General features: G+C 44.1%; 1 protein-coding gene across 1 annotated transcript in view; it reads right to left on the reverse strand.

Annotated features, from left to right (window-relative positions):
• The window catches only part of PRELID2 (PRELI domain containing 2), an 82,282-nt gene that overhangs the window by 54,700 nt on the left and 2,686 nt on the right, over positions 1-24,896 (reverse strand). Inside the window, exons 2-4 of the mRNA XM_056124826.1 lie at positions 8,141-8,198; positions 5,676-5,749; positions 3,627-3,787 (exon numbers count right to left, since the gene is read on the reverse strand). Of these exons, the coding sequence (XP_055980801.1) occupies positions 3,627-3,787; positions 5,676-5,749; positions 8,141-8,198 (293 nt within the window). The remainder of the gene's footprint in view (positions 1-3,626; positions 3,788-5,675; positions 5,750-8,140; positions 8,199-24,896) is intronic.

Raw genomic sequence — 24,896 nt, forward strand, 5'->3', positions numbered from 1 at the left:
CAGACTCCCTCTGACTTCGCATTATCCCATTTCATGCGCTGCTGCTAGAGCACCCCAGAATTATCACAAGACCAAAATGATGGGAGCCGTAACAGTTTCGACAAGGGATGGAGCTTCAGAATAGATTCCATATTCTAGATTTTCAGTTATCTGGGTTTGAATTTCTATTGCTATTAGATAGATTACACTGCAATAATGTACGTCTGGAGACAGCAAAGTGTGTGCTAGGTCCTGAACATAACCCCTAATGCCACCTGGAGCCCTGGCACCATGGGGTGGAACCCTGGTGATTCCCAGTAACTGCTAACTGCGTAGTTCTCCCCATCCTCACCAACACTTGTTATTATGTTATTTTAATTTACAGCAATGCTAGCATGTGCCAAATGGCAACTCACTGGAGCTTCGATGTTGATCCCTAAGGACTCATGATGCACATCATTCCATGTACTTATTGGCTGCATATCTATTGGGAGAAATGTCTACTCAAATTCTTTGCCCATTTTTGTTAATATTGTTTGCTCCCCCTGAGGGTGGAGAGGCACACGTAACAGTACTCAGAAGTCCCCCTGACTCTATGCTCAGGAGTCAGACCTGGTGGTACTTGGGTGACCATGTGTAGCGCTGGGGATTGAATTAGGATCTGCTGCGTGCAAAGTAAGAGCCTTCAGCTCCTGCCCATTTTTTAATTGAGCTGTTTTATATTATTGAGTTGTAATAGCCCTATGTATGCTTCAGATGCTCTATCTCTGTCAGATAAGGTTTACAAATTCTTTCTCCCACACTCTGGATCACCAATGTCCTAGAAAGCACAAAAGTTTTAACTTCAATGAGAACAATTTTACTTATTTTCCTCTTATCACTGCCTTATCCACCATCACCCTCATGATCATCAAAGATTTATATCTGCGTTTTCTCCCAAGTGTTTTATACTCTTATTTCATATAGTTTTTTCCCAAGTGTTTTATACTCTTATTTCATATAGTTTTTTTTAATTTCGCTTTGAGTTCATTTTGTATTGGGTATGATGAAGAGTTCAAACTTTGTTCTGATTAATGTTGGTATTGAGCTGTGCCAGTTCTATTCAATGAAAAGAATATTCTCTCCCCATTAAACTGTCTTGGCATATAGTTTTTTGTTCTAGATCGTAAATGGTCTATACCTTGACTGAGGAAGTATTTCCACAACTATATATGTGTGTTTGTTAGAACTCAAAAAATTATACACCAGAAAGAATAAATATATTGTATGTGCTATCCCAATAAACCTAAAATTAAAAATTCTGTTTTAGGACAAGAGTGAAAGTACAGGGGTTGAAGTGCTTGCCCTACACATGGATAACCCGGTTCAATTCCTAGCACTAAATATGTTCCCTCAGCACCACCAAGAGTGATTCCTGAGTACAGACCTAGGAGTAAGCCCTGAGCACTGTTGAATGTGACCCCAAAAACCTAAAAATAAAATAATATTTAATTCTACTTTAGGGGCTGGGAGAGGGCTCAGAGAGCTGGACCATATGTCTGCTTTGCACCTGGGAGCTTAGTTTGATCCCCAGCACTGCGTGGTCCCCAAGTACTACTGGGTATTTCTTCATTAAAAAAGGAAAATCTACGTTAGAGAAAATTTCAAATATGGCATATACATACAAGAGTCATAGGTTTCAAAAATACTTCAGTACTATTTATAATGCAAATAGCATACCATATGAACATACATCAAAAAGGAAATAGCTAAAGAAAATCTAATAAAACCACAGGATTGAGAACTATACAGCAGTTCCAAGAATAAGCTAGATTTTATATATAAATATAAAAATTTTATTTTATGTTATCTAGCTTAATTGACACATGTATGTCAAAGAGACAAACTTTAGAAACATTCTACTAAGTAAAACTATAAATACACAAAATGAAGACATGTCTATAGAAAAGGCAGACAAAGTCATACTCAGCATGCTCTGAGACCATGTAGGGTTAAAAAAAGGCACAAGTAAGTAAGGACCTTTCAGGTACAGGTAAGTTAAGTTTAAGGTACAAGTAACCGTAAGAGTAACTCTTAACTGTCAGAAAGAAAACTCAGCACAATAGCATTCACTGGAGAAGGAGAAAAGAAATCAAGAGTGGACAATCAGGAGGAAGATGAACACCATTATTTTGCCACAAAATGAACCACTCATGAATTACTTGGTGTGGTTAAGACTTAATAAAGTATCTTTTATGTGAGTTATAAACAGAGTGGTAAGTGTGAAATTATAATTTTCTTCGGGTGCCAGGAATCAAACCCAGGGTCTCACACATGCAAAGCACACTTTCATTACACATTACCCACTACCTTATCCCTACTAGAATCATAGCTTTTAAATATATAATTAAATATTTACATATATATATAAATATCACTTGTATCACTTGTCATCCCGTTGATCATCAATTTGCTCAAGCAGGCACCAGTAACGTCTCCATTCATCCCTGTTGTGTGCTAACGTAGCCCAGTGGAATCTGCTCACTCCAGCAACACGAAGAGCTTCAGCCCTTTCTCCCTGCTCTGTGAAGTAGAATTTTACACAAAGGAGACAGTGGTCTGATCCCATTTGGAATTTTGGGACAAAGCAACATTGGTCAGGCAAAACCATCGATTAAATATGATATGGTCAATTTCATTGTAGAACTGTCCACCGGGAGACTCCCATGTCCCAACCTTTAGACTTGGCCTTCTGGAACTGCAAGTTACCATGGATGGTCTTGGTCAACATGATGACATTCATCATCATATATAAATATATAGCTTTAAATATATATATATATGGGCATATGTGTATGCCCATATATACTGTACATCCCTGAATATATAGGGGCCCCATATATAAATATATAAAATATATAAATGAGCCCCCATAATCATGCCACTGAACTCCATGCAAGGCTGTTTTCACTAGGGGCACCCCAGAGGGGGTCGGGTGAGCTCTCCCACCCCAAGGGACCCAGCCCCAGCAGCCGACCTCCACTACCCAACCACCAACACTCCAGGATGCTTTCCACATGCTCAGGCCAAGCCTCAAATATGAGTGAACATATTCCTGGACACATTATAAGACACTTCCTACCCATTTTCCATAATTACCATACCATGTTTGATGGAGTTCTGACAGTAGGCAAAAAATCATACAGAAAAAATAAAATATATATATATATACATATATATATATTTATGCCTCTCGGAGAGCCTGGCACGGTACCGAGAGTATCCCACCCACATGGGCAGAGCCTGGCAAGCTCCCCGTGACATATTCAATATGCCAAAACCAGTAACTATAACATGTATCATTCCTCTGACCCTGAAAGAGCCTCCAATCATTGGGAAAGAGGAGTAAGGAAAGGCTGCTAAAATCTAAGGGCTGGGATGAACAGAGACACCCGTTTGAGTAAATCGACGATCAACGGGATGACAGTGACAGTGATATAGATAGATCTATCTATCTATATATATATATATATATATATATATATATGCCCATATATACTATACATCCCTGCATCTAAGCTATACACACACTATACACCCACACACACACACACACGCGCGCGCGCACACACACACACACACACACACACACACGTATGTGACCTTACCAATTTGGATTGTCTCCACTTTCCCGGAAGACAGACTCCTCGTTCATGGATGCATACTGTGTCCACGTGAGGCAATGGCTCTGGATGGCCATTTTCCTCTCCTGAGGATTCAGCCATGATTCCTCTTCTAGCTGGATATTGGGCACCTTGAGGATGCTCACCTGTCCAACAGAGGAGAAGCGTTTCCTCAGTGTAGGCAGCGCAGGTTACAGGTCTGCATTGGGAGCTGCACTCTCAGCTGACTAAGAGGACATGTGATCCTGGTCTTTGGGTAAGAACTCACCAGTGGCTCTAAGTTCTAACCATCAAACACATGCTGACCTTACTAGATGCTGGACAGGACATGCAAATGGCCTAGGATTTATGCAGGCTGTTGCATCTCTGGCCTGATTTCCCTAACTGTGTAACACTAGGCAAATCAGCAACTTCCTCTGGGTCTTCTCTGGAGCTGGCTATGGTCTTCATCAGTGGACAGGTGCTCATCGAGCCCATGTGCAGGCCCACATACAGCGCAGGACCAGGTAAAATGAAATTCATCTGAAACTCTCCACCACCTAGAAATGATACTTCTTTAGGTAGAGGAAACAGGAGACGTGGAAAATTACAAAAGCAGATTTGCACAATGCAGAGGTGTCTTTAAATTATTTAAGAATTGAGATACAAGACAAAGTTGAATGCCGTTTTAAATAATAGATTCAAAGCGTGTATGTAGGGCAAATACAGAGTACAATGCTCTGTGGAGAAGCCAGTTACAACTGACTGTATAGAGCGCCTGGAACATTTTACTGCCTGGAAAATAAAAGGAAGTTCATTTTCACTATATATCAGCATTCCTTCTAATAAACAATGAGACAGCGCTGTAATCCACAGCAAGGAAGGAATGGAAGCTGCCATATTTTCTACCAACAGTCTAGTCATACCGTTTGCAAGCCAATCAGCAGGAGACAGGCAAGATTCGACATCACAACACACACCATCATTACCAGGTTAAAAACATCTGAGATATTTCTTAAAGGACATTCAAGATGCTCTTCTTTATATTGCTAGTAATTCTGAAAGGAGTTTGACTGACAAATCATCTCTGGGTCAAGCAATGCGATGAAAACGTTCTACTTACCTATTTCCAATAATCACCAGAGTGCTTAAGGAGTTCAAGGAGAGAAAAGAGTTTGCTATCATGACAATTTCATCACCAAAGCCATAACATGACAGAAACACACACAAGACGACTTACAGAGAGCCTTGAAAACACCCTACTCCCTGGGAATGAAATGGTGCAGACAGTGAAACAGAAACAGAAGCTCTTCCCTCCCTTACTCAGGAAGAGACTAGGGTAAAACAATAGTACAGTGGGTTCTACGTTTGCCTTGCATGAGGCCACCCCGGATTTGATCCCCAGCATCCCACATGGTCCCCACCCACCCCACCCCCGCACCCCCACCACCAGGAATAATCCCTGAGTACAGAGACAGAAGTAAGCCCTGAGCACTGCTGGTGTGGCCCCAAAACAAAAACAAAAAGAAAAACAAAGAAACAGACTAATATTACAATCTCTCTTCTCTTATCATTCTTACCAGAGTCATTTCTAACCACAGACAGATTAAAAAAAAATTTTTTTAAAAAAAAGATGGCAGCTTATGCAAAATGTTCACAGTCTCTTTTTAAAAGTTGTTAAAGCACCTCTGAGACCACTCAGAATCCTCCACAAGATAAAGATATGAAAGAGAAAAATCTGACTTCCAGCGGCATCTACCTAAGAGAGGTGGCAATGAGAGTTTCTTCCTCTGAGGGACTGGGAGGTAGGAAAACAGTTACTAACACCCCTTTTCATCAGAAAATGTGGTCTCAAAATAATTGACAGGAACAACAAACTGTGAGTACAAATGGGGAAGGGGATAGAAAGAAGTTTAAAGAGGGCTGGTGCTGGGATATTCTTTTGGTTTCGTTTTTCAAAATCATTTTTTCAAAAAAAAGAAAACACTGCCTGGCTATTTGAAAACGGCCAATTTTATGCCAAATCTGGTTGGTTAAGTCTTGAAATGAACTTACCTTCCTTAAAATTTCTGGAACCACATTCTGACAGATTGCAATCCTCTTTCTGTAGATGATTCCTGTTGCTATATCTAGAGAGAGAAACATTTTTACACTCAAAAAAAAAAAAAACCCAAAACTGAAGGCCTGTATTTTAGTATTAATGCATGTTTTAATACTGATCTCAATTTTCTGAATGGGGACCTCAAGGAGAAAATGGTCAACTCAAATCTCAGTCTCCACAATCACTTCTCTGGTCAAATCCAAAATAGTTATCTGTGATCCAAGAATAAAGGTGAAACATTTTTCACACAGTTCACTCCAGACCCAAGGATAAAATAACTACAAACCTCTCTCTCTAGACTATCAGTATCAATGACCCAGTGATAATCAGTGGCCAATGAGCCTCCTGATCAATTCCAATGGGAATGTTTTGACCAGATGAAGAATCTAATTTTGCCACTTTTTCACCTGCTTCCTCTCCTCTGAACACTCATCCTCGGTTGACAGACCATGGACTCCAAGTGACCAGCCACTCTTGGAGGCAAAGGGGTCCCCGTCAAAGGCAGGAATTACACTTGACATTGCTGAGTCACTTTGGAACAGGCACACTGGCCTCTTATTGGACCTTCACAGACGCCCACACTGACAACTCTTACTATCTTTCCATTTAACAGCTGGAGAAACCAAGCCCCAGGAAGCCTGGACATGCTGTCCGGAACAAAATCAGGGCTTGAAGTCAGAATTGTCTGAGGTCAAATCTTTTACACAAAGGTCAGGGACATAAGAAAATTGCTTACATATATACTTATATATAAGTATTTATGCTTGCACCAACTGCATAGGCAACAGAAGTATAAAAATGCCCCAATGAGCAAAAGAAAGCTTTGTGTTCAGTAAGCACAGAGAAGGCCTCAGAGGCATGTTGTTACATGATCTCTTTTGTGTTTTCTCAACAGCAAGTCAGACCTGCGTATGGGGTATCTGGTTTTGTGCACTGATTAATTATATCTTGATTGCTTCCTGGTCTGCAGTTCAAGTCCTGATAGTGAAAAGGCTTCTGCTGGAATGGGAATGAGGAAGACAGTGTTCTGCCATGCCAGGGATTGGAAAACATTTTCAGCAAAGAGCAAACAGTGATTATTTTAAGTTTTGTGGGCTACACGGTCTGGTGCAACAGCTCAAATCTGCTGCTGTTGCAGGGATGTCTGAGATCATAGTCATGTGTCAGAAAACAACCCTTGCACCAACTGCATAAGAGAGGCCCCAGATCCCAGAGGCCCGGTGACACCTCAGCATGTCCTGCCTGTGCGCAGAGGAGCACAGGAGCAGCCAGACGGCCCAGGGAACTCAGTCTAAGGAGCTGCTCTGCTAAACTGTTATGCCAAAGACGTGAGACACTGTTGGGAGAGTAACATACTCTATCTGCAGTGCTCGCACAGCCACAAACTCGCCTGGCATACTCTATCTGCAGTGCTCGCACAGCCACAAACTCGCCTGGAGGTACATTTCTCAGAGTGCATCCCTGCCATTCCATGGCAGTTGACTGTATATAAATAAGTGGGCACAACTATGTGAAATGAAACTTTATTTACAATAGGCAGGATGAGCACAGTTTGTCAACCTGTTCTAGTCAATACTGAACCACCTTAAGTACAGTCTTGATAACCCCGATTAACAGCTGTATGGTCACGTCTTAGACATGCAGACACTATCTATCCCAACCATACTGTCACTGATGACATGAGATAAGGAAACAGCCAGATGGGCTTGGATAAGTTATTGAACTTGTCTTTCATTCATGAATTTTTTCCACTCATTCAGATAAGAGGAACTAAATCCTACCCCCTACACTGTTCTTAAGATCAGAAAAGGTAATTAAAAAAAGGTATCTGGTACATGTTAAGTACATGCTAAGTACAGGTAATCTGTGAAAACTGCTACCAATTATTAAAAGTTGCAAGGACAGTTCAGACAAGTCTACTGCAGCAGTAAATATTGAGTGCTTCTCCCTCTCTCTGTCACCTCAGCTCAAATACACCTATATGCCTATTAGCACACCTGTCAAAACATCATAAGTGGCTGGAGACGGCTCAAAGGGCTGGAGCACCTGCACACAGCAACCCTGGCTGGGTTCAATCCCTGACATTACAAGTTCCCCCAAGCCAACTGTTCCCCCTTCCCAAATATACGCACTCATGCATTCATATACACACACATGAACATCTTTTGGGGGTGTGGAGGGCACACACACAATGCTCAGGACTTCTGTGGTCAGGAATCTGGTAGGCTTGTAGAACCATATGGGATGCTGAGAATTAAACCTGGGTCAGATGCAGGCAAGACAAGTGTGCCCCCCCCCACCACCACACACACACACACATACACACACACTGTACTACTGCTCCAGTTTCTGTGAACATCTTTTAAAAAGATCACTATCACTTAAGGATCATCAGCAAAGTGAGGTTCAGAGGACTTACCTCTCTTTTCCTCCACAGTATTGACAGAGATGACGTTTTTATCCATGGGGTTGGGATACTAAATGAAAACACACAGAAAAATTATCATTCATCATTTTGCCAAGTGAGTTACAGCAATAACCATAACTATTGATAAGAACAGAAAATATTTCCCAAGCAATTCAAAACTAGTTTTCAATCAAGGGTCTTGATTTTCATAAGGGTCTTAATTTTAATATTTGGATCCACCATACTTAAATCTATGGGAAACCTTTTTAAAATTATATCATATCTTTTGACATGACTTTTCTATTTGTTTTGGAGACATTTTGTTTGTTTTTCATTTTTGTAGCACTGTGATTTACAATATTATTCATGATAGGGCTTCACGTATACAAAATGCCAACGCCACACTCTCCACTAGTGTCTGCTCCCCCCCCACCACTGTCTCAGGGTCCCCCTAAGCACCACCCCAGCCATTGGTAAGCTCAGCTCCGCAAACCAAGTCCAAAGTTCTACTGTGCTTGACCATTTGTGGTTCTTGTATTATACCGTACATGAAATGTATATGCTACCTGAAGTCTTTAGTTTTAGCTGCACCCAAAGCAGAGAAGGGGAGGGGAGGCTAATCTGATTAAGGAATAATAAAACAATGGATATTGAACCAACATATGTTATATGGAGTGTCCTTTGTGGCTTGTTTGCTCTAGCCCCAGCTGGCCCTCCCAGGTAATCACCAAGCCCCCAGCTCTCTACCCCTTGGGCCACACTACCACTTGCCTCCCACCCAGCAAGTAAGAACCCAACTCCTGGTTTCTCTCCTGGTCCCACCTTCTTGCCCTTCTGAGCAGCTTCCCACCTACAGTCTGCTCCTAGCTGCCTCCTAGCTGCCTCAATGGGGGTGCCAGTTCCACTTCACCCTTTTCACACTCTCCCTCCCGACACAATGAGGTCACATTTTCTTGCTGGCCCCCAGCTGAGTGCATCATTTTCTGGTCACTAAGGTACTGGTGGGTAGAGCCAGGAAATTAAACCCAGCCTAATACAAATGAACTCATTCATAATGCCCTATGTCATTGTCTAGGTTAGCACTGCAGGAAGACAGCCATAGTCGTAGACTTTACCACATGCTCAAGAAATAGCTTAATTATTGATTTAATTCCTCTGAAAAACAATTTGGATTGTAAGAGAGCTAATAATAGCTATTTTTGTCCCAGGCAGTTTACATACATAATTTCAGTTCAATTCTCCAATCTCTCCCATGAGGTAGATGCTGTTTGTCTCCTTTCAGATCTAAGAAATAACGCTCTGATAAAATAAGTAAATTTGCTCAAAGTCTCCCGGCTAATGAGAGATAAGATTGGAAAGTATTTTCAGAAAGCGTCTGTTGCAGAGTCTGTCCACCTCACCCACCCTCAATTGCCTCAGTCCGATCCAGCCCAATCCATTGCTCAGTTGCCAAAGGGGAGAATTGGGAAGAGCAAGTGACCCCCTAAAGCCAGAGGACAAGGGGGCAAATGCCTCAGGCCTACTGCTCCGGGGCGGGCTCTCTCCCTGAAGCCACAGCATCATCCTGTGATCAAGTCTGAAAAAGGAAAGTAGAGGGAAGACACCCAGGCCGTCACAGATGCTGAGAAGGCGAGAGTAACAGGCAGGAGGAAGGGGCTGGGGGAGCAGAGGAAAAGAGAACTTGCACTAGGGACTGGAGGCTTTCGGTCCTCTGGATCCCAGAAAACAGGACACAGAACTCGCTGAGGGCAGGCCTCCCTGCCTGCAGAATCTGGGTGCTGGGTGTTAGTACAGTGTATGCAAAACTCTGTGTGTATAGGGCTGGGGGGGGGGGGGGAATCAAGTGGGGGGCTGGTATACTGAGTTCCAAGAAAAAGGTCCCTAGTTTCACTTATTCTTTTTTGTTTTGTTTAGCTTTTTGGGTCACATCCGGTGATGCTCAGGGGTTGGTTATTCCTGGCTCTGCACTCAGGAATTACTCCTGGCGGTGCTCGGGGGGGCACATGGGATGCTGGGAACTGAACCTGGGTCGGCCACATACAAGGCAAATGCCCTACCCACTGTGCTATTGCTCCAGCCCAATTTTTTATTTTTTAATGAATCATCATGGGATAGTTACAGACCTACAACTTTTGTGCTTACCTTTCAGTCATACAATGATTGAGTACCCATCCCTCCACCAGTGCCATTCTCCACCACCAATGTTCCCAGTATCCCTCTCACCCCCCACCCTCCACCCTAACCCCGCCTCTGTATCAGGCGGATTCCCTTTTTACTATCTCTCTCCTTTAGGGTGTTGTGTTCTGCAATGCAGGTGTTAAGTGGCCATCATGTTCAGTCTATAATCTACTTTCAGCAAACATCTCCCATCCCGAGCAGGTCCTCCAAGCATCCTTTACTTGGTGTTCCCTTATCTATCTGAACTGACTTTTCCCCCAGCATGTGAGGCCGGCTTCCGAGCTATGGAGCAATCCTCCTGTTCCTTGTCTCTACTATCTTTGGGAGTTTCACTTATTCTTAAAGATGTATGTGCTCCCCCGAGGACACTGGATTTGAACATTGTCTCCACGCAGGCAGGAACATAACAACTTCAGTTGTTCCTGCCTCTATTGCCAAGCATAGTGTCTGGCCAAGAAAGCACTCAAAGAACACTTGCTGAGTGAATGAACGCTTCAGATGAGAGAGCTCACTGACCTCAGGGACCCATAAGGAATGTCCACTTAAGCTTTCAAGGGGGACCAATCTGTGAAGAGAGCAGGGGGCTCAGTCCTCAGTCGCCCCCACACCCCATAATGCCCTACAGTGTAAATGCCATCGTTCACTCTGATCCTGAATAACGAATCTCTCTCTCACTCACACACACACACACACACACACATACACACATGCATCCATGCACGTGCGCGCTCACACACACACACACACACACACACACACACACACACACACAAGAGCATGTCAATACACTCATCCAGGTATTCATTCCATTTTGCTCCAGGAAGAAGCGCTCCAAGTCATACTGACTGTTCTTCTGAAGTTCCCTTCCTTCCTGAGGCAGGTGTGGATCGTCTGCCCCTCAGCAGGCCCCTGAGCAGGTGGGTGGATCTCAGTTGCCCTACAGGCATGGGTGAGAGGGTGCAGGTAAACTAAGAACTTTTACTCCAAGGTAATATATAAGTATTTCCTCTGCTCTTAATTTGTTTTGCATGCTTTAAAGTCATAAATATGTCTCAGCTGACTATTATAAATAAACCACACGTGATTGCTGAACTAACCAGTAAAGAAGGTTGGAAATGAAAGAGAAATAGAGTGATAAAAGTTTCCAGGTTCTGCTTGCTTCCCTAAGTTATCAGTAACAGCCCCACCTATTATAAACTCACATGCTTTGTAAGGTTAAATAGAACTTTAACGTCTGCTTATTAAGTCATGAGATACTGATTTAAACAATAGTGAACTGTCTACATAACAAAAAAAAATTCACTTGTTTTATCATCTACATGCACCACACTGTTTCAGGCACTGAGGATATGTAATAAAACAAACAAGGCTTCCTGCTCTCAGAGAATTTATTTGGAAGTTGGGGAAACAAACAAATAAATCTGTAGGAAATTAATCATACTAAGGTTTAATAGAGGAATGAGAAATTATGGGGACACCTCCTCACATGGTACTTAAGTGCCACCCACTAGATAGTACTTATTTTAAAATATATACAAAAGACCCTGAACTATTCATTCCAGAAACATTATTTGCAACATTCAAGTCATTATCCTACACAACTACTTTTAGAATTCAATAGACACGAGCTTCAAGTTTTCCCCTGATACCAGGAAAAGAAATCAGAGGCTTGGTTCAAATAGCTTTATTCCATGTTATGAAAGGCGTTTATTTTAACTTTTATTTTAATTATAAGATTTGTTGTACTGAGGCTCCCCCTACCTGGCATTTCTTTAAATGATCTGATGCTGCCTTGTGGTAACCTGAATTGTGCTGGTTTCATTCACAAAAATGTTTGCAAAGCGGGACTGGGGGTTGTGGAGCGTGGCGATGGGCACTGGAGCAGGAGAAACCCGACCTTGCAAAGCCGCCCTGAAGTGAAACCTCACAAAAGGGAGTAACTGGGCAAAGTTAGCAAAACAGGGTGCCTGCATCAGGTGTCTGGCTTGAGCCTCACTCCACCCCCTACAGATGTATGCCTGAAATGCAGAAATCATCACGTTCACCTTAAACAAAGCATTCTAACTCCAACATATAGCCTTGAAAAGAAATGGACCTGGGACAAAACAGAAAGGAAAAGGTTCTAGGTCAATAGTGTTAAGCTCTAATGTAATTGGGCCTCCTGTTAGCCAAGGCCCCCTATAAACATGTGTTTGGCAATAAAGTGAGCTGTGATCAACTGCTTCCAGAGGGATTTCTCGCGTGCTGGTCCTCCTTTGCCCCACAGTGAGGCTCCTGCCCCGACCCGGTGCACAACGTGTCCGGGTATGTTGGGAATAACTGTTCCCCAACACGAAGTGGGATGGCTGGTCCCAGAGGGTCCCCACCAAGTCCAACTTGGGACGATATGAAGTCCAAGGCCGGGTTTTTCTGGTACCTTTCCAAACAGGAGGTGGCCCTGGACTGGATGGAGCTGGCCAAGGATGCAGTGAGTGGGTGGTAGCCTAGAGGCCAGAGGCTGCATCTGTGTCCTCCACCTCCTCCAAATGAGCAAACACATTGACAAGCAGGACGAAAAGACTCCTCTCCGTAGAAGGACATAATGGCACCAGGCTGGTGAGGCAGACGGCAACAGGCTGGGACGCCCCCACCCTCTCCACATGGAGGCTCTCAGCCTTCCTGCCCTGGACCTGGCCGGGAGCAGCAGAAGCAACCGAGGCATCTGAGGCGCCGCAGAAGGCTGTGCACATCCTCCACACATGCCAGACCGCTACGGGGAGAGGCAGGGAGCACCTAAGAGACAGCAGACTTCCTCTGGAACTTCCACTTTCTTCACAGCACGTAGAAGCAAACTACTTCCTTTCCTCAAGATTGAAACCCATGATTACTATCCCTCTCTCCTCCATGTCCTCTACTTTGCTTTCACCTATCTTTAGAGGACAAATACTGTAAAATAGTGAGTAAAAAAACAAAATGTGCTATATAAATATATATATGTACATGAATATATGGACATAAATTCATAGAGACAGACACATAACATATATATGTACATGAATATATGGACATAAATTCATAGAGACAGACTCATAACTATGACTAGTAAGAGGTCAAAAAATCATCTAATCAGAGAAGCAGCTGATTTATTTATGGACTGGGGGAGCCTCATGAAGAAATGACATTTATTTTTGTTATCCACAGGAATTTTTCTTAATTTTTTCAATGAAATAAAAGCCTATTATCAAAAGGGGAAAACAAGGGCTCCGGTCAAAGGACTCCAATGCTGGGTTCAATCCCCAAGATCACATGGTTCCCTAAGTTCCAAATTCACCAGATATGGTCCCAAAGAAAAAGGAAAGGTATTAAAAATAAATTAATTTAAAATAATAATAATAATAATTCCCCGAGAGTTAAGAAGTCAATGTCTGCCTTTTATGATATCCCCCTGAAACTTCTTCCCCAGCAAAAGGAAAAAGAAGAATTAATGACCTTGTAAAGAGTTAGTTTAGCAACTTTCATATGACTTTCTCCAAGAACGCACAAAACATGGGGTTAAAGCAATAGTACAACGGGTAGGGCATTTGCTTTGCAAGCGGCCGACCCCAGTCCAATCCCCAGAATCCCATATGATCCCCCAAGCACTGCCAAGAGTAATTCCTGAGTGTAGAGCCAGAAGTAACATTTAAGCATCGCTGGGTGTGACCAAAAAGAAAAAAGAAAAAAAAGAAGAAGAAAGCACAAACCAGAGGGCCAGAGTGATCTTTTTGAATGACCTGCAAAGAAAGCCAAGTGGACCTACAAGTCTGGCAAACTGACCTCTTTTACAGCATTACGGGTAATAACCCCCACTACTTCCCGAGTGCATGTGTAAAGGGCTGGCATTCCTGAAAAAGAGATTTGCAACTGAATTACACAAAATCACCCTGAGCTGTACCAAATTCCCTTTATGAGCTACACGCAATGGTCTTAGAAGAAAAGCAAAGTTGATTTGCTATCAAAATCAAATGAGTCATCAATCAAAGTGTCAGTGATCAAGAACTGCACAGAGTTAAGTGGATAGATACTTTGGATGGTGTTTGACAGCCTTCAGACCAGTAGGATGGTGAAGTGGAAAGAATAAGGAACGAGAAGTCAAGATGCAGAGTTCACTGTTGCCATCTGTGATGCCAAGCGGGGCGACCACCAGATGGTCCCCAGAGAAGCCAGGGCTCTAAGCAAAGGCTCACTAATGTTCTGTCACCCCATCCCTTTCAAACATGTTCCAATTGGCCGTGACATAACAGCAATTTTTAAAAAGAGTTTGTAACTCTGGCACAAAAGAAAGTCCTCTTATCTCAACATTAAATGTCTGCAAGAACTCAACACTCTGAAGATAAACTCTACTAAGTAACTAGCTGATCTGTATTCTTCAAAGGTACCAAGTACCTAGGGCTAGAGAGATAGTACAGTGGGTAGGGTGCTTGCCTTGCACATGGTCAACCCAGGTTCAACCCCCAGCATCCCATACAGTCCCCTGAGCATATGCAGAATTAAACACTAAGCACTGCCAGTGTGGTCCCAAAAACCAAACAAAAAAAGTACCAAGAAAAACTGTGGAAAATGCAATGCAGGAGCTGGACTTTGTCTGGTTTTTAAATGGACGTTGTTTGGTTTTAAAATGATCTTCTGGTTTGAAAAACTGGGAAAGTGGTATATAAAAATTCTTTGTTTTTACAATGTTTTAGAAGTCAAACTATTTCAAAAGGAAGATTAGAAATTTTCAAAAATAAAAATAAAGACAGTGTTAAAAAGCAAAATGAGTTTTAGAATTCAAGAGATCTCAGTTGAAGGGCAAATCACTTATATCTGAGTCTGTCTGAGTTTCTTCACTTTTAAAGAGAAAGATAAAGTTACCATAATGAGTTGCTCTAAAAATTAAAGGAATAATTGAGTACAAAACATAGCACCTTGAACTACTGAGATACACTGCTCAATCAAAAGCCGGTTTCACTATTAGTAAATTAACATTAAAAGAAAACTTAAAATCTCAAGACCAGGCTTTATTATTCTTGCAAATTAGGATGGTATGGCATTAGGTGAGCTACAATTATTGATCTGTGTCCAAAATTTTTAAGTGACAACTGAAAAGTATTAGAAGATATTTTCTACTATTCTAGACCAGAACACTCTCACAAGCTCATATCTGACCAGTGCAGAATATTGGGGCTGTGGTCCAGAAGCCTGGGTTCAAACCATACACACAAAAAGTAATAAGCCCATCATCAGAATTCGTGTTTGTAACAAGGGACTCCCTCTACCCCACATGAGGAAAAGGATTGCAGCAGACAAGAGGGAAAGAAAACTCACTGGGTTTGCCAGGCTCACTCCACCTGCAGCCACCTAGGTCTGGGCAATCTGAGGCTAGTCTTCACAGCGGCTCCAATACCCCCAGACTACCGACCCCCCGCCCCAACCCCCGGCTTGCCTGGAATCTTATTACAGAGCCGGCTTGCCTGGAATCTTATAACAGAACCAAGGTTAGGCAGATAAGAGTGGGAAAACGGCTGTTCCAGTATGAGCAAAATAATAAATATCTGTTATGCTAAACTTGGCCTACCATATAGCAAATCATTTCTTTTAGAAATACAGGTTTGCCTCCCCCCAAAAAAAATATTTCAGAAGCTCTGCAGGGAGAATTGTTCAACACATGTAAGAGATTTGCAAGAGAACAAAAAAAATAGGATCAGAAATGGAAACATTATTAATTACCCAAGCAACTTTCTACTCTAAATGGAAATAGCCATTCATAAATCCCCTTTATGAGTTTAAGGGTAAATACTCACACCATTTTGTTCAACACATCAGGCTCCAGGAGAAAATAAATAAAACCCGAGGCTGCTGTGTTGAAGGAAAGAAATTATTTCAATCTGTCCATTTTACTACACTACCCTAAATAAGGACCCTAATTCTCACGTGTGTATTTCACTTATTCAACATGGATTCACTAAGTATCTACTACGTCCTGAGGCTGCAGTGGGACTTGAAACCCAGCAAGAAAAGTCTTGGAATCCTCTTTACAATGACTGTAGCACTGTAGCACTGTCCTCCCATTGTTCAATGATTTCCTGGAGCGGGCACCAGTAACGTCTCCATTGTGAGACTTATTACTGTTTTTGGCATATTGAATATTCCACAGGGAGCTTGCCAGGCTCTATCATGTGGGCAGGACACTCTCGGTAGCTTGCCTGGCTCTCCCTGAGGGACAGAGGAATCAACCCAGGTCGGCCGCGTGCAAGGCAAATGCCCTACCTGCTGTGCTATGGCTCCACATTTCCATTCTGTGTCTCTATATGGACATGTACATAGTTTATGACAAATCTATGCCTCTATATAGACATACACGTGTCTCTATATGGCAAATGCATGTCTCTCATAGTCAATAACATATATGTCTACATAGAGAGATAAAGAAGCCTCTTTAGGGGGCTGGATTGATAGCACAGCAAGTAGGGCATTTGCCTTATATGCAGCCAATCTGGGTTCAATTCCCAGCATCCCATATGGTCCCCCGAGCATGCCAGGAGTAATTCCTGAGTGCATGAGCCAGAAGTAACCCCTGTGTATCATTGGGTGTGAACCAAAAAGGAAAAAAAAAGCCTCTTCATAATAATACTTTTGCAATTTTTGTGTCTATATATGCTACATATGCATATGTATATATAAATATGCCTACATATAAAGGGGAGAGAGAGAGAGAGTGTACAGGGGTTACGCAGGGGTTAGGCATCTGAGGGGCGATGGCAAAACCAAGAAATACAGATAGATGGGGATTATGGGATTTTTGCCTTGCATGCAGCAAACCAGTTTGAACCCTGGCACTATATATGGTCCCTGAGTACAGAGCCAGGATGTAAGCCATGAACATCACTGGCATGGCCAAGAACAAAAAGATAGGAAGGTACATCACGATCATTATCATCCTGTTGTTCGTTGATTGCCTCGAGCAGGAACCAATAACATCTCCTTCATCCTAGCCCTGAGATTTTAAAAAGTGCCATATTCAAGGCTCTTTCAGGGTTAGGAGAATGAGACCCATCATTGTTACTGGTATTTGGCATATTGGGTACGCCACGGGGAGTTTGCCAGACTCTGCCGTGTGGGGAGATTACATTCAGTAACCTGCCAGGTTGTCCAAAGTAAGAATGAGATAATAAGATGTCAGAGACTAAAAAAGCCAGCTCCCGGAAGAGAACAGCGCAGAGTCTCCTGCCCCTGCACCTGGCTGTCCTCGCCAGGGCCCCTTGGAGGGGGGGCGGGTTGAGTTTCCCTCCCCGCCCCAAGCCAAAGACCTTTAGAACCAGCCACAACCATGCTGAGACCACTCTCCACACGCAAGAAGGTACCAGCAGAAGAACAAAGGCATGCAGGACCCGGGGCTGAGATCTCCAAGCCTGCTTGAATAGGGGTTGAGCATCCTCCACCCAGATCCTCCATCCTCCAATAGACAGGGGTCACACCCACCAACTGACCCCCAGTGCCATGTAAAGAAGGTACATAGATTTAAAAAAAAAAAAAAAGAAAGAAAAGAAAAGAAAAAAGAAAATCGACCTGAACAACCCTGTAGCACTGTAGCACTGTCCTCCCATTGTTCATGGATTTGCTCGAGCGGGGCCCAGTAACATGAGACTTATTATTACTGTGTTTGGCATACTGAATACGTCACAGGTAGCTTGCCAGGCTTTGCCTCATGGGCGAGATACTCTCGGTAGCTTGCCGGGCTCTCCGAGAGGGGCGGAGGAATCGAACCTGGCTCGGCAGGGCTCAGCCGGGCCGGCTGCACACAAGGCAAAAACCCTATGGCTCTGCTATCGCTCCAGCCCCTGAACAACCCTATGGCAAGGAAATATATAACCTTTCAGGTCTCATTTAAAAATAAACAAGGAAGTCCAACTTTTTAATGACTTTAAATTTCAGGAAGAGAGGCTTGAGAAGTTATTTTTTAATCCAACTCAGAAAAGAGAAGCTGGTTAGGGTTAAGAGGAATGGCACTGTGGCCCAGAGCCCTGTTCTTGAGCTGGGCATCTGCAGGCTGGCACCTAGCCACAGAAATTTCCTGGAAGTCCACGAAGAACTGCCCCTACCTCCCCATCACGAGATGGCTCTAAGGCACAACAGATAGCACAGAGCTAAAAAGTATGATTTTAAAACATTGGATTTAGGGCCAGAGTATCTAACAGCAGGTAGGGTGTTTGCCTTGGACAAGGCTGACCCGGATTCTATTCCCAACACCCATATGCTCCCCGAATCCACTAAGAAGTGATCCCTTAGTGCAGAGCTGGGAGTAAGTCCTGGATATAGCCAACTGTGGCCCAAAACCAAATAAACAAACAAAAATTAGCCATAATAAAGAAAACAACAACTACGTTGGATTCGGCATCTATCTTGGTCATCAGCCTACCTGCAAAACAGTTTTCCTCTTTTGCAGGTGTAAAAGGTTAAAGAACACTGGCTTTAGCGCACCTGCCTGGCAGGCATACGGTCACAAATTCAAATTCCCGGTGTCCCACATGCATGGAGCCCAGTCCTGGCCACCCTACTCTTTGAGCCTGGCAGCGCTGCTCTGCCACAAGCCAATTCCAGCTGGATCACAGCCAGCTATGTGTGGGCACACACTAAAGTGTAATGATCATAGTACTCCCAGCAAGCACCACAACTTAAAAGACGTACATACACCGGGACCAAGAAGTTCCAGCCATAGAGAACACTGTGTGAGCACCAAAGCAAGCTCTGGCCAGCACCACAATCTAACCGTGAGCCTCAACCAAGACTTAAGACCACGTGTGACTCCCGCCAGCACCACAGCTAATAAATAAAGAACTGCAAACTGGGGCAGAATGAGAGTTCAGTGGGTGAGGCACTTGCCTTGCACTCAGCCTGAGTTTAATCCCTCGCATTCCATATGGTCCCCTGGCTCAGCCAGGAGTATTTTCTGAGTGCAAAGCCAGGAGTAACCCGTGAGTATCACCAGGTGTGGCCCTCCTTTAAAAAAAAAAAAGACTATAAACTTAAGTGTGTGAGTGCCAGAGCCTGCTGTGCCACCCTCAGCAAAGCAAACCCCACAGGGGGAAATATGCAAGTACCCACACCATGCCAAAAATAAGGGAGGAGGGGGGTTCCCGGTGGGCTCAGGCAGAGAGCACAGTTGTGCGTGTGCTTTACATGCCAGAGGCTCCCAATACCTGACTGGCAGTAAGTGTAGCTCCTGAGTACCAACCCCCACGTCAGCCCAAAAGCAAAAGAAAAATTTTAATAGCAGAGACAGGTGTGTGTGTATCCCCACCCGCAATACTGAATGGGGAAGAAAGAGAGAGAGAGAGAGAGAGAGAGAGAGAGAGAGTGGGAGGGAGGGAGGGAAGGAGAGAGAGAGAACTCAACAGGCCCTTGTAGACTGTTCTGCTTTCATCTATGCAACTTTGTGCTTTCTCTGTGATGAGAACTAGAAAGCTAAGAGTCATACAAAAAAGACACACCAAAATACACTGTCAAGTGCCTTGCCACCACAGTTCATGGGAACTACAGCTTAGCATCTGATGAATAAACCATTTTAGGTTTCCGACTTCCTGCGTGAAGAGCTCAATGAAAAACACTGTCACCGTGATTCATTAAAAAAGAAAAAAAAGAAAGAAAGAAAGAAAGAAAAAACACCGTGTCCCATGAACAAAGAGTGTTGGGTTGTTTATTTCCAAGGTGCCACTTCAGTTGGAAAGCATGTCGCTAATCTTTTGCCAGTGGAATCCAACAGGCAGGTGTAGGAAGAGCAAACATTCCTCCTATTCTAAAAATAGTAGTATATCATAACTTGGAAGGCAGGCCCTAACATACCAAAAGCCACAGATCAGTAAACAATTTAAAATAGAACAATCTCAGTGCTGAGTGGAGTTTCAACACAGATTAAATGTTTCTTATACATCTCGTTATACCTTGTTTTCCTTTGTTGTGGGGGGGGGCTGGAGGGAGAAATACAGAAAGATGACAAAAAAAAAAGAAAAATGCATTTTTCCCAAAATTCTTAGTCTGTCAACATTTATTTTAAAAAGCATGTGTTGAGCTGGAGCAATGGTATAGTGGGTAGGATACTTGCCTTGCATGCGGCCAACCCGCATTTGATCCCCAGCACCATGTATTGTCTCCTGGGCACTGGCAGGAGTGATCCAGAGCCAGGAGTAAATTCTATGCACGCCCAGGTGTGACCAAAACAAAAAGAAGGAGGGAGGGAGGGAGGGAGGGAGGGAGGGAGGGAGGGAGGGAGGGAGGGAGGGAGGAAGGGAGGAGGGAGGAAGGGGGAAGGTGGGAAGGGAGGAAGGGAGGAAGGAAGGGAAGGAGGGAGGGAGGGAGGGAGGGAGGGAGGAAGGAAGGAAGGAAGGAAGGAAGGAAGGAAGGAAGGAAGGAAGGAAGGAAGGAAGGAAGGAATACTCTTGGGAGAGAGGCAGGGCACCTGGTAATTCCATGGCACAGTTGGAAAATTAAAGCAGGAGGATAGTCTTCTACAGTTGCACATCCCGTGCACTGCACAAGGCCTCCCAAAGCAGGTCATGGATACCTTTTCCAACTTTGCTTATGTATCTCATTTCTATTAGCCCTGTTCACTACAAGCTCACGAAGCCCTAGATGATGCATTCTCTACATTTTATTTTGTCTTTGTCACACCCAGCTGTGTTCAGGCCTCACTCCTGGCTCTGCTCTCAGGGATATCACTCCTGAAAAGACCATATGGAATAGAACTCAGGTCAGCTGATGCGAAGGCAAGTGTTCTACCCACTATACCATCACTCCAGCCCAGTGATGCCTTTTGTAACTGGCACAAGGGCACAGTATATGCCAATGAAAACAGCTCCCAAAGGCATGTGAAATCACAATGACTGGAATCCATGTCCACCGATTCTATCTCATAAGTTGAAAATTCTCCCAGCATGTGGGTTTATGAGCTTCTTAGAAATAGGCATGTCAGGGGTTGGAGCAATAGTATAGCAGGTAGGGTGCTTGCCTTGCACATAGCCAAGGTGGGTTCAATCCACAGTACCCCATATGGTCCCCTGAGCCTGCCAGGAATCATCCCTGTGCACAGAGCCAAGAGTAAGCCCTGAGCATAAATGGGTGTGGTCTCAAAAAATAAGACCAAACCAAAACAGGCATACGGCCTCTCACAGGGATTCTGCGAGACAGCTCTGTATGTAGCGTTCTAGACTCTTCCAAGGCCTTAACTCCGTTTCATCACCAGACATGTCATCGCCAGCATAGCACAGCAGTAGGGCGTTTGCCTTGCAAGCAGCCAACATGGCCGACCCAAGTTCGATTCCTCCACCCCTCTCAGAGAGCCCGGCAAGTTACACTGGCAAGCTCCCTGTGACGTATTCGATATGCCAAACACAGTAACAACAAGTCTCATGATGGAGACGTTACTGGGCCCGCTCGAGCAAATCGATGATCAAAGGGAGGGCCTTTACTTTTTTTTTATACAGCCTTCCGAAACATCCTTCTCAGCCTATTCTTACTATGTTCTAGGCACTACGCTAAGTAGTGATGCCACGTCCAAACTGAATCCAGTGAGGCAGATGACCTCAGCCAAAACACATGAAACAGCACAAAACACACCGAGAGAACTAAGTCTCTCACTCGTAGCAGCCATGCAATCCCAGTGGGTCGTAGAGCAATGGAGAACTAAAACACTTCTTCAGCCTGCCACTCATCCAAGTGATCCTCTCTTACCAGCTGTAGCAGATGCACCTGGCGGAGTTAACCTGGGGGAAACATCAAAAGCACAGCAAAGTTGCTCGGTAACCAGTTCTTTCTCTCAATAAATCATCAACAGCCAATTACCTGTGAGAGAGCCCAGCCTGGTCAATTGGACTGTGGACTTTGGATGCCAAAGTCCGGAAATCCTGGCTCTCTCGCCTGCTGCCGTTGGTAACAGAGAAAAGTGACTCCAACTTAAAGTTTCCGGGAGGCTAGAGCATTAGTACAGAACTAGGGTGTTTGCCTTGACACACAGCTGATCTAAGTACAATCCCTGGCATCCCATATGGTCCCCAAGCAATGCCAGGAGTAGCTCTGAGCATCACTGGGTGATGTTCCATTTCTTTGACCAGTGAAACACATTAAGTCCGTCTTACTATATCAAGAGGCTGTGCCAGGAATAAAGATAACTATGAGTGCTTATTTCGAAAACGCAGCATCATTCTGCAAATGTCACCATTTCCAGAAAGCCTTTGACTGAAGAGAAGCCTCAGGAATGTCAGCAGGCCCATAAACTCTGCATGTCTGAATACGCATCACCTACCGGAATTGTTTGCTCATAGGAAGATTATTAATTAACATGAGCCTCACCCACTACAGGTCATCAGGGCCATGAGAAAAGGATCTTCTTCTTGGGCCTTGTACCTACCACAGAACCTGGTACACACACACTCACGATGTCAAATCACCTGGCATTTAACCCAGAGCCCAAATGTAGCTCAGCAAACATAAACAAACGGGACTCATCAAACTAAGAAGCTTCTACATTTCAAAACAAACAGTGACCAAAATACAGAAAGAGCCTACAGAATGGGAAAGAATATTTACCCAATACCCATCTGATAAGGGATTAATATCCAGGATATGCAAGACACTAGAACTTCACAAGAAAAAAACCTCCAACCCTATCAAAAAATGGGGAGAAGAAATGAACAGAAGTTTCCTCAAAAAAGAAATACAAGGGGGTATGGTGCCGCCAGCAGATCAATCTGTGCCTGTGAGGCGAGTGCATCAGCAGCCTGATGGCACCTTCAGACTTCCAGATACCCCAAAATTGCTGCTGTGCCTTTGGCCAGACCCCAAAAACTTGGGGCAAAGTTTACCAAGAAAGTAAACGGCCAAAAGTTAGGTATCTGGGAAATACACCCACAAACCACCTCCGGCTCAGCTATATAATTGGAGGCAAGGCCTCTGTGGTTCCTGATTGAACTGCTTAATGGCCATGATCCCAGAGACTCAGAAACGAATCTTGGAAACCAGCGGCTTTAGGTAGAAATGCGTCCGGTCCCTGCAGTAGGTTACCGGTGCTGGGCCAACCCAGGTGGGAATAGGTTTTGTGCCTTGGCCTGTTCCCCCTGGCGGCCCAGTGGCCGCCATCCTTCAGAGGCCATTGGACAGTCAGATTTTGGCCCCCAGTGACGAGACACACAGGGCCTCACAGGATGGGGGTGGAGCCGGGCTTGTCCTCCCCACCCCAACGAGACCCCAAGTCATTGCCCACAAATGGCCTCTCTGGCTCCTGATCCAGCTGTTTAACGGCCATGATCCCAGAGACTCAAACAAATCTCAAAACCCAGTGGCTTTTGGCAGAAATGTGTCCGGACCCTGCAGTAGGTTACTGTCGCCGGGCCACCCCAGGGGGGAAAGGGTGCTGTCCCTCCACCTGTTTCCCCCTGGTGGCTCGGTGGCTGCCATTCTCCAGAGGCCATTGGACAGTCAAGCTTTGGCCCGCAGTGACGAAACTTGTTGGGCCTCATGGGATGGGGTGGAGCCGGGCCTGTCCTCCCCACCCCAACGAGACCACAAGTCATAACTCAAGAACGGCCTCTCTGGCTCCTGATCAAACAGCTTAACAGCCATGATTCCAGAGACTCAGGAGCAAATCTCGAAACCCAGTGGCTTTTGGCAGAAATCCCTCCAGATTTAAGTGTTAAAATTTCGGAATTTCAAAATCACATGGCCCTACTGCAGCCACGCAACATCATATGTTATTCATAACCAGCAATAGAACACAAATTGCAGCCACGCGACATCATATGTTATTCATAACCAGCAATAGAACACAAATTGTCTATTGTTGCCTTTTCAACATATCTTTATTATCTCAAATAATAAAGATGGGTCTGGTGTCGAAATATTGAATGTGATCAAAGTAGAGAGAGAGTAATGTGGAAATCATCTTCCCACAGGTGGGGGGAGGGTGTGGGATGGGGGGTGTACTAGGGTTTTTGGTGGTGGAGAATGGGCACTGGTGAACGGACGGGTGTTTCATTGTATGACTGAGACCTAAACCCGAAAGCTTTGTAACTGCTCTCACGGTGATTCAATAAATAAAATTATAAAAAATGAAAAAAAAAAAGTAAGGTGGAGTTCATGAACAATTCAATCAGCTAATCAGTGGCTGAATAAATAGTACTCCTACGAAAAAAAAAAAGAAATACAAATAGCCAAAAGGCACATGAAAAAATGCTCCCCATAGCTAGCCATCAGGGAGATGCAAATCAAAACAACAATGAGATATCATCTCACACCACAGAGACTGGCACACATTCAAAAGAACAAAAGCAACCAGTGCTGGCATGGATGTGGGGGGAAAGGGACACTCTTTCACTGCTCGTGGGAATGCTCACTAGTCCAGCCTTTCTAGAAAACAATATGGACAGTCCTTCAAAAACTAGAAATTGAGCTTCCATATGACCCTGCAATACCACTTCTGGGAATATATCCCGAGGATGCAAAAAAGCACAGTAGAAATGACATCTGTACCTATTATGTTCATTGCAGCACTGTTCACAATAGCCAAAATATGGAAACAACCCAAGTGCCCTAGAATAGATGA

This window comes from Sorex fumeus, unplaced genomic scaffold (assembly GCF_029834395.1).
Source record: "Sorex fumeus unplaced genomic scaffold, SorFum_2.1 ptg000051l, whole genome shotgun sequence".
NCBI classification, from domain to species: domain Eukaryota; kingdom Metazoa; phylum Chordata; class Mammalia; order Eulipotyphla; family Soricidae; genus Sorex; species Sorex fumeus.